The sequence below is a fragment of the Mus caroli genome, chromosome 12 (genome assembly GCF_900094665.2).
Source record: "Mus caroli chromosome 12, CAROLI_EIJ_v1.1, whole genome shotgun sequence".
NCBI lineage: Eukaryota > Metazoa > Chordata > Mammalia > Rodentia > Muridae > Mus > Mus caroli.
This window is the reverse complement of record NC_034581.1, coordinates 111,370,822-111,385,409: the sequence shown is the minus strand read 5'-3', so window position 1 is coordinate 111,385,409 and position 14,588 is coordinate 111,370,822. Positions and strand designations below refer to the sequence as shown.

The following is a 14,588-nucleotide window of genomic DNA, read 5'->3' as shown; positions in this document are numbered from 1 at the left end:
TTTAGGGTAAGGTCCTAATGAAGAATACACTTATATCATTGAACACAGTGAAGAGAGCTAGAATCGTCTCTCCTACTGACTATTAGCACGAATGGTTCTGGAAGGTACTGTGCACAGCACCGGAGGAGAAAGATAATCATCTATGTTACACAGTTAAAAGCCCTGTGATCTACAAGTGACCAACCTGAAAGATAGACTGGTGCACATAGCAGCACAAACGCTATGGGAATAACCAACCACCTTTTGGCTGGCTCACTTTATGAGATGGAACCCATACATGACACTGCTAAAGTGGCCAAGAACCCATGACTTAACCCAAGTTAACTCATGGGTCAAGGAGAAAATTTATTATTCTGCTATGGGAATATAGCAAAAAATAACTCCTAAAGACATACTGCTGAACTGTTTTCACTACATCACTATTAAATTCTATAAATGCATTCATCAACCATCCTGCTTTTAAATATCATTCTTGGCACTCAATTAGGATTGCTGAAGTCCACTTTATTTTGTACTTTACATTTTCAAATAAAAGCTTAATATTATAAAGTATTTACAAAACTTGTGAATATTTTTATCAACAAGAATTTTATACAATTTTATATAAAATGAAGAATCAAATTTCCCTTAAAAGTCCAATGAGAGAAAAAAAATATACCCTCTGTACTGCTTTAAAGTCTAATGCAAACATTTCTTGAGCCATCTGACTGTGACAACCTAAATATGTTAAGTATTGGTGCTAGGATGATATAAGAATACAGGCGCACCTCCCATGTCTCTCATTACAAAGTTATCAACCTGTGAGCTCCTCCCTGAGCTCCTCCCTAAGTGCCTAAAAATGATGCATAAACCAAACCTGTCAGTAGGAGGTATGATGAATAATACCATTCATTCTAAATCTTGGGCATAAGGGCTTGGAATGTAAAAAAATTTGGACGTTCTCCAACAGATAAGAGACAGCATTAGCTAGGTTGTGTTTCAAAAATGTCTAGAGCTTTTCATATATATTATCAAACGCTTTGTAGCCACAAGCTTAACAACTTGTATTAGTTGACCCTAAACACAATATGCCTCGAGTCTATCTACATTTTTACATTTTGTTTTGTTGCTGTTGTTTTTCCTCGTTTATTTTTGCTTTTTAGTGTTTTTTCTTATGCCCAAAAGAAAACACCTGTATCACACATTGTTATTTGATGTACTGAAAAAGGAAAGAAGTAACTGACTTCTCAGGTCAGTCAAAGGCCTTGTCTTTAGCAGCAATATTTTAAAATTTTAATTTTACCAGCCCAATCTTTATGTAATCAAGATTAATAGCAAGAAAAATATGCCTAATAATTCCAATTCATTCAATATTTAGCTGAAATATTTTGACCAAGGAATAATACTACCTGTCCAAACTGTGCCATCCATAAGTAAGTACATAGGAAAAATTGCTTTTAAAACCTAATCTTAGTACTTCTAACAAGGGTAACAATGGTCACCTCATGAGAGTGTTCAGACTGAAAGTAAAGACAATGTCTAGGGATTAGCATTCAACAGTCTTTGAAACCTCAGACCAAGTTAGTCTATAAATTAAACAAAGTATTGCTGATGTTCCTTTTTGTCTATTAAAATGAATATTGTAGGCCTCACCCATCAATGAAAAGCAGAGTATTTAAAAAATTTAGCTATAATTTTGAAATCATCTGACATCTAACTTTCAGGGACCAGATATCTTGACTCTACCTTCCTTCTTCTTCAATATAACCACCTCATAAAAATAAGAGAACTAAAACAATCCAATCATGATTATTTTTAAAAGTCCTAAGAGTTGGAGGATAATCAGCTCAGTAAGTTGCAAGGCATTCTATGTCATGATGTGAATTCTTCTCATTATACTAATGATCCTCCCAGCAGGACATTACATCATTCAAAGTCAAGTCTTGTTAGTTTGCCAATTTCCCTCATATCCTTGTTGCATTTGTTCTTGTTAGTTTGCCAACTTCCCTCATATCCTTGTTGCATTTGTCGTTATAGCTGCCTACAAGGCAAACTGGTTCAACTTCTGCAACTGTCTAATCCTGTGTGATGTCAAATCCTCAGCCTGATCTGGCTACCTTTCCTCTTTCCCACCTGCTGAGGCCATCCTCCATGGCCAGTGTAGTCAGTCATACCTGAGCTCTCTAAGGCTACTCAGCCCTACTTGCCAGAGTCTTTGATGGGGAAAGGATGCTGAGGGGGGGGGGGGTAACACAGACTATAGAAGTCTAGCATTGCCCTACAGCCCAGGTGCTAGTGCCATGGTTCCTCCTAGCATTTTAAAGCATTTTTAACGAAGGACATGAACACATTATTGCCTATGTATGGCTGCATATTATGTCACTTTTAAACAAGATCCTTTTTCTCTTTCGTATCATTAACCCATCATTTATACAGGACCAGGGCAACCCTTTAACTTTTGAGTTCTTTGGTTACTCTTCAATAGTCAATACAGGAAAAGGCTGATGCCTTTGCCATCGACNTGCAGAGGGAAAACAGAGGCAACTGGGCACGTATATCCACTGAGCAATACTTCACTGTGGCTTGAGAAACAACAATCATTTCTAGGTGGCAACTCACTCCTAGTCCAGGCCTTCCTCAATTCACTTCCACTTTGGTTGGCTTTTGGGCCTTTTTGTTTTGTTTTTGTTTTTTTCTTAATGCCTGCTCTGTCCCTGAATATGCATAGTACACAGCAACACTCAAAGAAGAAGTCTTCTCTGAACTGAGAATGCCTTTTGTAGAAGGAGGCTGTTGCCCTTAGAGTAAGGCTAAAATGTAAAAGTCACAGCTCAGATGTAAGAGTTGAGCTGAGCCCAAGTGCAATGGAGTAAGCAGACACTTCATATCAGTGTATATATTACAACTGTTCAACAGGGGGCAATAAAATATTTTGAAGAAGTGATTCTTTTTGTCTTTTGAAGAAAGGTCCTGTGTGGGCTAATGATAGCCCTGCTGAAAGGCCAAAGAGAAATNTGTTCCAGGAGAATTTCACAACAAATAATAAATAATGGGTAAGTCATAGGCCAAGGAACGTAAGAGCTGCCCATGCCACAGTTCCTACAAGCTTTGCCAGCTCTTCTGGAGAGAGTGGTGAGCTGTTTGCCAGTCTTTCTCTCACATGACTTTCACCATTCTCCATCTCTGCAAGCTGGTTAAAGGCACAGGGTATATGGTAGAGCACCAGTGCTGTACTGTTCTCCATCTTTGGGCACCGACAGACCTGGCTGTGGTCCTTACAGACTCAGGACTCCGGGCTTAGTCTGATGGAAAAAAAAAAAAAAAAAAAGCAAGGAAAATATACAAAAGACACACATTTTCACTTTTATGAGTCTTTTCTCTATTTCTACACACCCAGAGACGGTGGTTTTGTCATGGATTCAGAAATTCTCCCAAAGTTCTCATTGATGACTCATACAGGAATCTGAAAGAAATAGAGAAGACACAGATTCAGATCCCCTCAAATGCAGAGTTTACACATGGTCTGCAGCAGACACATTTGAAAACAGCCTGTGCCCTACACAGAGCACAACAGTTTCACAGCCGTAAAGGTAAACGGCTCAGCACCCATCACAGAGCCCATACCCTGAGACCCTGGTGATCACATCTGGGCACAGGCTCAGTAGCACCCACTCACTGGCAGCGTCCAGCTGGAGGGTACTTCTTCTCTTAGCACTGCCCTTTTCTGCATAGCACACAGAAGCACAATGTGGCTCGTCCTACCCAGCATTCAGTCCTGACCCTTTACTGTATATGAGGAAACAAGGAAAATGAAAACCATCATCCACCTTCACCACCATACTCAACTACTATGGCCACCGCTTCTCTGCCCCCAGCCAAGGGAGAACTGCCTGAATACCCAGCCCAGTGACAGGAACACTGAGGCAGTCTCTCCCCTGTCTTTCAGGGGTCCACTCCAATTTAAGAAACATGGTTGGACAGCTCCTACATAAATTACTGCAGGGTGCCACTGCAGACTTACACATACCCATTTACAAAGTGCAAGGTTCTGTGACATTCCACTGCTGTATATAATTACAAGGACAAGCCACCTGTGGCAAGAACATGTTTTCCCACAGAGGCACATAAAGGAGAGTTTAAACATTTAATTGAATAACACTAGCAAGCAATAATGAGTAATGTAAGTAAACTCACTCCTATCTGCTACACTTGGGAAAAGCACAAAAACACATTTCAAGAACAACTTAAAGAAACTGAGGTCATAAGACTCTTGCCTTGGTTTTCTTGGGAGTTTTCTCACAAGCACTCAGAATCCTCACATGACTCCACTCTTGAAACATGTTCTGACACTTAAGTATGGAGATAATTTTCTAAATACAACACCAAAACTCAGAGTTGGATTTTGATAAAACTAAAATTTTCTGTTCTTCCAACATGGACCTAAGGTCAACTAGGGGCAGGGGTTGGGGGACACTAATGTAACAAGAGAATAAAGGCATAAACCACCAACTAGGTGAAAATACTTATAAAACATATAAGGAGGTGGTACTAAAAATATACAAAGATCCTTTCAAATCAACTAAAGAAAACAATCAACCTAATTAAAATCTGAGCTGAAGATCCTTTTTTCTCTTCATTTTTAATTTTATGTGTATGGGTGTTTTGGCTGCACGAATTTCTAGCATAACATGCAAGTAGTGCTTGCAGAGCCTCGATGAGGGTTGTAAGATTCCTTGGGACTAGAATTACAGGTACTTGTAAGCTGACATGTGGCTGATGGCAATCAATGTCTGGCCCCTGAAAGAACAATCAGCCAGTGCTCTTAATTGCTGAGATGGCTCTAGACTGTCACCTTAACTACAAACTAGAATGATCTAAAACCCAAGTTGCTTAGTCAGATTACTTGAAGTAGGAAGATCCACCTAAATGGGAGGTCACACCTTCTGGAGACAGCCTACACAAATTGAGGCACAAAAGGACATGGAAGAAGTAGACTTTTTCAGTTGCATGCCCTCACTCTTTTTTTTTTTTTTTTTTTGGTTTTTCAAGACAGGGTTTCTCTGTATAGCCCTGGCTGTCCTGGAACTCACTCTGTAGACCAGGCTGTCCTGGAACTCAGAAATCCACCTGCCTCTGCCCTCCAAGTGCTGGGATTAAAGGCGTGTGCCACCATTGCCCGGCAAAAGCACTAGCATGCCCTCATTCTTAATGATAAGTTCATAAGTGGCTGCCAGTATTAAATTCCACTTCTTTAGGATTCCAACAAGACAAAAAGACTAGCTGCTGTCTAGGAATCTTCAAAGATGCCAGCATCAGATTGGTTCTCCTGAGTCATCCAGTCTTGTGGATTAAACAACTAGTGAGACAGCCATTGCAGGACTACTCAGACCACATTCTACAAGCCAGTCTAATGAAACCATTTCTAATACACATTCATTTTGTTCCATCTGAGCACCAAAATGGATACATTCCATTTTGTCTGCCTACTTGCCTATCAAGCCATCGTAGTAAGCATGACACACAGTACTATGTGGAAACAACAAGAACTCAGGTAGGTCTTCCAAATCCACTCCACTTGTCTACATAACTCAGCCAAACCACCCATCTGGCAAGGTGAGGAATCTGACCAGAAGTCAAGGTAGTAATGCCAAGAGCCAATCAGCCACCCTATCTACCAAGATACCCTGGGATCATATAGAGCTCTGTGCCCCTGACCAGAGATAAGTCCCCCAAGACTGGCCTCATGGCCACCTATCTTAGGACAGTATAAAGTCCTGCACTCTGCCCCCTCCACCCCCACCGAGAGCACTGCCAAAACTACCACTGTGGCCCCAGATCCTGCTAATGAAAGAACCAATTCAAGAACCCACAGAGTCCTGAAGGTCAACTGCAAGAATTTAAACCCATAGAAGGTTTACTCCTAGGTGCAGAAGATGTATCTATACCAAGGTAAGCCAGGACCACTCTCATACTCCATTCACACATCAACACAGAGTGGCCTCAAGACTGAATACCAAACAGCATTCAGCTGATCCACAACCTGACAAGTTGATATAATGAGGAACAAAACTCTAAAAACTTAGTAAAAAAACCCAACCCCAGATGCCAAGGTCCCATTCCAAAAGCACAGGCAACATGAATAAGCAAAACATCTCCAGATTTTAGCACATTCCTTGTAATGTTCCCTGAGAAAAGCAACGTAGCTAATGCATATGACAGTAATTGCAAAATAGGAATTAAAAGTATGTTCAAGAAATTCAAGGATAATATGAACAAATGGCTAAATGAAGGCTGCGAAGGCGTAAACAGTTGAATAAAATAATGAAAAACCTCTTAAGATACAAAATGGAATTTACTAAAGAGAATCACTAAAGAAAAGTTTAAAAAAAGACTCAACATGAAACACGCTGTCAAGCAAAAAGTAAAGAGGAAAACTCTCACCAATAGCATTGATCAAGTAGAAGACAAGAGCTGAAGAGAAGATGGATGAAATGATTTATTCATTAAAAGCATGCTTAATTTCAAGGCAGGCATGGTGACACACACCTTTAATCCCAGTACTTAGGAAACAGAGGCAGGCAGATCTCTTGAGTTGAAGGACACCCTGGTCTACAGATCGAGTTTGAGAACAGCCAGGGTTACATTTAGAAACCCACGAATAGAACATGCAGTACTTCTGGCAAACTGTAAAGTCTAAACCTATAAAGCATATGTATAGAAGGAAAAGAAACCTAGATCAAAGGCATAGAAAACAGTTTCAATAAAATCATAAAATAAAATTTACCAAATTTAAAGAAAGAGATTCTATTTAGGTGTCAAAGGCATACAGAGCACCAAATAGGATCAGAAAAAAACTCTGCCACATTACATAATAATCCAAACACTAAGTGCAAAACAAAAAAAAGAGCATTAGAAGCTTCAAGAGAAAAAGACCAACTCACATCTAACAGCAGGCACACCAGAATAACACCTGGCTTTTTAATGGGGACTTTAAAAGAGAGAAGTACCTAGAATGATGGTCTATAAAACCACAGATGCCAACTCCAAAATACTATACCTAGCAAAACTATCAGCTGCATTTAAAGGAAAAGAAAATTCTACCTTGGTAAAATAAGATTTAAGGAGTACATGTCCACTAAGCCAGGTTACTGGAAAATGCCTCAGTCTGAGAAGAAAATTAAACATACCCATGCAATATAAAACTCAGAATGATTAATCAAAAGAGGTTTAAGAAAACACCACCACACTGTCCAATAATAACCCTTAGTATCAACATTACCAATTACTAACTAGATACAGATTAACAGATTAGAGAACAAGAGTCATCTTTTTGCTACCTCTGAGAAAAACACTTCACATCAATGATGGACACCATTTTAGGATTAAAGGCTAGAAAAAGGTATTCCAAGCAAGTGAAACAAAGGAACAAGCAAGAGGAGCTATTCTAATACCTGTCAAAATACACTTCAGACAAAACTAATCAGAAAAAAACAGGAAAAGGATATTTCCCGTTCATTAAAGGAAAAAGGCAAAGAGGATATTATAATTATAAATGTGTGCTAAACACAGGAGTATCAACTTTTATTAAAGAAGAAGAGGAATAGAAAAAAGGAGGAGGAGAAAGACCAAAGAAGAAAGATAAAGAAGGAGGAACAAAAGGAGGAGGAGGAGAAGGAAAAGAGGAGAAGGAAGAGGAGGATGAGAAGCAGAACTAGCACTGCTATATTTAAAACCACAGATTGATCCCAGTACAGTGATAGTGGGTGACTTCAATACTCAATTGGATTTTTTGTTGTATTTTTTTTGTCTTGTTTTGATTTTTTGTTTTGGACCTCTTTACATGGTAGCTCTTTATATATAGTCCTGGTTATCCTAGAATTCACTATGTAGACCAGCCTAGTCTCAGATTCAGAGATGCACCTGCTTGTACATCCTGAGTGCTAGGATTAAAGGCCTGTACCACCACACTCAGCTGACATCTTAAATCAAATAGATTTAATAGTCGTTGTCTTAGTCAGGGTTTCTATTCCTGCATAAACATCATGACCAAGAAGCAGTTGGGGAGGAAAGGGTTTATTCAGCTTACATTTTTCACATTGCTGTTAATCACCAAAGGGTCAGGAAGCAGGAGCTGATGCAGAGGCCATGGAGGGATGTTACTTACTGGCTTGCTTCCCCTGGCTTGCTCAGCTTGCTTTCTTATAGAACCCAAGACTACCAACCCAAAGATGGTACCACCCACAAGGGGCTCTCCTTCCTTGATCACTAATTGAAAAAATGCCCCACAGCTGGATCTCATGGAGGCATACAGTCTGGAATAAAGACTTTCAATTGGCTGTAAACTGTATCTAAGTGGTCTTCTCTGGTCTATAATATCACCAAGGGATAGGAATGAACCTTGACACTCCCAGAAGTACCTGCATTTATACTTGGGAAATACCTGTGGTTTTCAAATAAAGCAAAACACCCAAAACAATGTCTCATTTGAAAATCATGAGTTGAAGTAAATGGTCTTTTTTTTTTTCTATAGCAAAACTTTACATATGCTTGTTTTCTTTTGTTTCTGAAAAGCATTAGTACCTCAAACAGAAACACCTGTCTTAGTCACCATGACCAAGGCAACTATAAAAGAAAGCTTTTAATTTGGGGGCTCTCAGTTCCAGAGAGTCATAGTCTATAATGGCAGGAACTAAAAGCAGCAGGCATGGCACTGGAGCAGAGGCTGAGAGCTTACATATGATCCACAAGCACAGGCAGAGAGGGAGCAGACTGGAAATGGCTTGGAACCTCAAAGTCCACAGACAGTGGCACACCTCTTCATTCCTTCCAAACAGTTCTACCAACTGGGCATCAAGCATTCAAATACATGAACGAACTACGAGGGCCATTCTCATTCAAACTATCACAATCTGCATCCTATATCCAGCTTCTATTCAACGTGGCTCCAACAAACTGAATAAAAGAACAATCCCAAACATACCTAGCTCTCAGCTGGAGTTAAGTCTCATATTTACCTTTCAAGGCTATCCTCTTCCAAAGTGATCTCCATGAAGGTCTTCAGCTTTCTGTTCACAGCTGCTGCAACTTCCTTCACCTTTGCACTCATATGTTTACCTGTAAGAAGATTGCATTGAAAAAGCAAAAGATCTCAACATCAGTACATATACATATACTTGGCTGTGCACATGGGATCAGTTTTACAAGTTAACCCTGGCTGACTGCAGGATAATTATGCTTTCCACGGAGATGCTGTGAGAATGCATCTGCTGTGAGTGATAATGCAATTACCAGAAAGGAAGGAAAACCGGCACAAACCACATTCACCCACCGTTTATAGAACTGACAGGTGCTCAGCACCCAATATCCATGCTTACAGCTCCTCATGAGGCATGTCCTTTGCTCCTTAGAACACAAGTGCTCTGTGCATTTCAATCAGGGGAAGTCCCTCAGACAAGCCTTTTTGGTGCCCAAACTGGCTAACAAACTTTTTAAAGAAACATAATAAATAGACTGAACACCTTAACTCCAAAATCTATAATCTGCAACATCTGAAAATTCAAGACTTTTTGTTCCACTTATATGTTTCAGATTTTGAAGTATTTCAGATTTAAAATTTTCAATGCAAACCTGAATATAGTCAGCCAACGAGGATGCCACTGTACTTCACACTGAGGCTGATATATTACAGGTATTGCCAATTATTTTTCCAGTACCACTTCTAATGGCTAAGTATTTAAGAGGCATAATGCCAACATGACCACTGGGTTTTTTGTTTGTTTGTTTGGTGGTTTTTTTTTGTTTTTATTTTGTTTTGTTTTGTTTTTTCAAGACAGGGTTTCTCTGTATAGCCCTGGCTGTCTTGGAACTCACTTTGTAGACCAGGCTGGCCTCGAACTCAGAAATCCACCTGCCTCCCAAGTGCTGGGACTAAAGGCGTGCGCCACCACACCCGGCATGGCCATTGTTTTTAAAAAATATATTTTAGAATTATTTTTGGGACTGGATTTCAATAATATTGCCCCAAACTTCCTGCGTCAGCTTCGTAAGTAGCTGGGCCTACAGACCTGTGCTACCAAGTTCACCCAGATTTTTAGACATGAGTAACACTGGGCAAAATCAATAGCAATTCAATTTGGAGCTGGGCTAGCTATTAGCAAGAGTAAGGCAGAAAGAAACAAGGGTAAGGCAGAAAAACTCCAAGTTCAAGGCCTGCCTAAGTTAAAGTGAGTTCAAGGCCAGCCTAGTTAGTTATTCAGACCCAGTCTCAAAATTAAAAGAGGAGCTGGTGTCATAGCTCAGTGACAGAGCATATATCTAGCCTATGGAAGGCAAGAGGGAGAGGAAGGGTTAAAAAAGGAAAGGAGGTAAGGAAAAAGGGAAAAAGGGGGAAAAGGAAAAAGGGAGAGATCCAAGTCTGAAGTAGAGTGATAGTTGCCTGCACACAACAGTTAAGTAAAAGATACAGGCGTAGAACAGGTAAGCTTATGCAAAGAGAGGCCCAGTGGACCATACTGCATTTAGACAGCACTAGGGAGCAAGGCTGAAAAGGCTGTGAGAAGCCTATCCTGGCAGAGGGGAGGTGAAACAGAGGCCAAATTTCCAAACATCTCTAACATTAAGAGCAAATAAGGACATTATCAGTAATGCACCAGACAAAGGAGAAATAATGTAACCAACCTTTGTTAATAACCAAAATAATATGCAGAACAGCTGTAAGGCACACAATGCCTTCAACATCACCAGAAGTTACACATGCCTTTAGTTCATCCAAAAATGACCTATAAAAATCAGCAAACATCTGAAATTATTTCACATCCTAATATCTTACAGAAAAATAAACATGGACAAGGTTCACCCATAATCATAACCACCACTTTTCAGGTAACATGGGAAAGTGCCTGAGGTCCTCCCCTATGTGTATTATATGTAAGTTCTTGAAGATGAAATGTTAAAACCACATGGTATGCATAGAAGGAGAACAGGAAAACCACGGCCTTTGAAAAACACTGGTTATTTTCTATAATTCAAATGTACATTAAAAGATATTTAGTGTGCTACTGAAAGGCAATCCACAGCTCTCAAAATGACACAATTTCACAGAATGCATCTACACTATATAGTGCTACATGCAGTCAAAGTCTGAAAAACAAATCCCTCTGTATTGTCAGTCCCCTGTGCCTAGAATCCCAGTCAAGGGATAAATGGGCTGTGGAGCCAAGTTACAGCTGATTGAGTGTTGAACAAAATCTGCACTGATGTTTTATCCGCAGTCTTCTGAAAATACAGTGTGCTGGTTAAGTTCTTGTTATGTTGAAACAAACTAGAGTCACCCATGAAGAGGGAACTTCAACTGAGAACTGCCTCCATCATCAGACTGGCCTCTGGGTAAGGCTATGGTACATTTTCTTGATTAATGATTGATACAGGAGGACTCAGCCCTCTGTGGGTGGAGCCACCTCTGGGTAGGCAGTCCTGGTTATGTAAGAACGCAAACTAAGCAAGCCTTGGAGACTGCATGCTGGCAGGCAAGCATTTCTCCATGGTCCCTGCTTTAATTCCTGCCTCCAAGTTCCTGCCACAGCTTTTTTCAATTATAGAATGTAACTGGATACGTAAGCCAGATAAACCCTTTCCTTCTCACACTGTTTTTGTTCAGTGTTTTATCAGAATAACAGAGAAGCAAACTAAGGCAAAAAGTGATACCAAAGAGTGGAATATTGCTGTGATGGACATGACCATATTGCTTTGAGGGAGGGTTGTGGAAGGATTTTGGAGCTTTGAACTAGAGAGGTCACTGAATGTTCAGAGCTTACTGAGCTGTTCTGGGAAGAGAGAGATGTTGAAAAAAGATACAAATGGAGGCCTGTTTGTGAAGTTTCAGAGGAAAGCATGTTTCTAACAGGGTTGTTTATATGAATTAATTTAAATTAATAATCTATGGAAATGAAAGCTTTTGTGTTACTGAAACAAATGATGCTGGTTAGCTGGAGCTGAAGAATCAGCTGTGATAAGAGACTAGCATCACTGAGGTGATATCTGGAAAGTACTTTCTCGGGGTCAGCACACAGAAGTTGGGGGTCTTTTGGGAGGAGGGGGAGGTGGATCAAGACTGCAACCCAAGCTGGTAGCCAAACATGTTAATGTGTAAGAGTTCCCCACATGGAACTAGTTTTGAAGGCATGAAAGGGATCATAGAAAGCAGCTGAAGCTTGGCACCATATGGCAGCTGGAGTCCCCAGAGAGGCCAGGGCCTTGGGACAGCCATTCAGAATAACAGCAGGTATTACAAAGAGCCAGCCTGAGTCTACTAGACAAGCTGTGTGGGGTATTCAAGTACTTTGGAGCCCAGTAGACCTTATACATGAATTCCAAATAATTTAAAGCTACACTGACTGTCTTTGCTTAAGTGTTACTATTTTTATGCCTTGCTTCTTCCCTTTTGTAATAACAAAATATATAAGTTGTTTTTTGTTTTTCAGGAGCCCACAGTTAAAGAAATGCTACTTTGAAAGTCCAGTTTCTTCCTTTTTTTTTATTTTTAAAGTATTGAAAATTTTAAATACCATGGGACTTTTAATGTTACACTGATACTTTTAAAGTTATACAATGTTTTATATTGTGAGATATGAAAGGAAAGGCCATGGTTTAATAGTGATATGTAAGTCAAAATGACAATGGGTGAACTTTGCTACTTAGCTTTTGTCAACTTAGCACAAACTAGAGTCACCTGGAAAGACCGAACCTGAATTGAGAAAATACTTCCACCAGACTGACCTGTGGGCATGTCTAGGGTATATATTCTTGATTAAAATTTATGATGTAGGGCCAAGCCCACTGTGGGAAGTGCCACCCTTGGACAGGTGATCCTGAGTTGTATGGGCAAGCAAGCTGAACAAGTTAGAGAACGAGTCAGTAAGCAGTGCACCTAAATGGTCTCTGTTTTCAGTTCCTGTTTTGTCTTTTTCTCCGTGATAGACTAGATAACCTGAAAGCTAAATAAATCCTTTCCCCCAAAATCAAGTTGATTTTGGTTAGTATTTTATCAAAACAACAAAGAAGAAAAAACACAGAAGAAGTTTTTTGTTTTGTTTTTTTGTTTGTTTTTCAAGACAGGTTTTTCTCTGTGTAGCTCTGGTTGTCCTGGAACCTGCTCTGTAGACCAGGTTGGCCTCCAACTCACAGAGAGCCAATTGGCTTTGCTGCAAGTGCGGGGATTAAAGACCTGTACCACCACTACCTAGCAAGAAACATTTTAGAACACACATTTCTTTCCCCTTCTACCAGAATTTAGTTGTGATAAACACAGCTCAAACTATTTTTCTTAAGGAGATAAAAATACCTTTGAAGACTGAGAGTAAAAGGTAATAGAGCAAAAATAAATAAATAAATAAATAAGGTAATAAGAGCATAAGGCACTGGGAACAATTATAGAAAGGACCGTGCCAAGATCAGAGAGAGAAGACAATTACCTGACCACATCCGAAGACTTCATGATTACTCCCACTAAACACCTTGAAAATGGAGGAAGGTCATGAAGATATTGTGGAAAGGTCAGCTCTTCTATATCAGAAACCTAGAAATGTTTAACATCAGTATATTGTAAGTGGCCTGGACTGACAACTTGGTTCACACTGATCTGAGTCTCTTCTACCTGACAAAAGCATTCCAGAATGCTTTATACTTTATGCTGAGCCACTTTAACCAGGTCTCCTTCTCAGCCCAGATTAGAATCTCTCTGTCTCAGAATTTTGGTGTTTTGGTCTAAAGTTTCCCTGTTGTACAATGGACAGGGTAGGAATATATTACCCTGGCTGTGAGTTACAGGATGTGGAGCAGCAGGCCTGGCCTCTGCCCACTAGCTTGGCAGAACATACCTATAACTAATGTGACGGATTCTCACAGAACACATCCTGGACATCCATATGAGGGTTGACAGGTCATTCACCATTGATGAGTAAATTCCTCATGTAAACAGTTTCTGAAGTAATTTGTAATTCCCATTCCCAGAGGAGGCGTATGTCTATTTTCTTCTATAATCACCGAAGTATGGACATGCCCATCTCACCTCATTTCTCCCTCCCTGTCCTTTGCCTAAGTCTTGCTGTCTTGGGGACACTACATTAAATTATAAGGTTTAGCACCCACCAACCTAAGTGTTGAGCATACATTTATGACACACTGAGAGAAAGTACTACTGATTAAAATAAAAATAATGTAAAATACAGTAATACTTTTTAGCCTATGTCCAAACAAATCATCTGACCACAGCAAAGATGGAAAGGAAGTTCTAGTAGGGAGACAATAACTAGGAGAGTCCTACGAAGTCTAAGGGAAGTGAATTCATGAAGGCACTGTGATGAACTGACACACATGAAAACCCCTGGTCCTCAACCTTCCTAGTACTGCCTATAGTTCCACATGTTGTGGTGATCCCCCAACCAAAAAAATTATTTTCATTGCTACTTCATAACTGTAATTTTGCTACTGTTATGAATCATAATGTAAATACCTATGTTTTCCAATGGTCTTAGGTGATCCCTGTGAGAGGGTCACTCAACGCTCCCAAAGCGGTTGTGGCCCGCAGGTTGAGAAACACTGCTCTAAAAAAA

The 14,588-nt window shown here is 39.9% G+C and overlaps 1 protein-coding gene across 3 annotated transcripts in view; it reads right to left on the bottom strand.

The window, feature by feature from the left end:
• Positions 1-635: 635 nt before the first annotated feature.
• Positions 636-14,588, bottom strand: part of Ncapg2 (non-SMC condensin II complex subunit G2) — a 55,144-nt gene continuing 41,191 nt past the window's right edge. For 2 of the 3 annotated variants that reach the window (XM_021179648.1, XM_029484938.1), the window contains 4 exons: positions 13,449-13,552; positions 10,657-10,757; positions 8,994-9,093; positions 2,390-3,442 (listed from right to left, as the gene is read on the bottom strand). In XM_021179648.1, coding sequence (XP_021035307.1) covers positions 3,391-3,442; positions 8,994-9,093; positions 10,657-10,757; positions 13,449-13,552 — 357 coding nt within the window. In that variant the 3' untranslated portion in view covers positions 2,390-3,390. Of the gene's footprint in view, positions 3,443-8,993; positions 9,094-10,656; positions 10,758-13,448; positions 13,553-14,588 lie in introns of all 3 variants that reach the window. The other variant, XM_029484939.1, reaches the window with a different exon arrangement.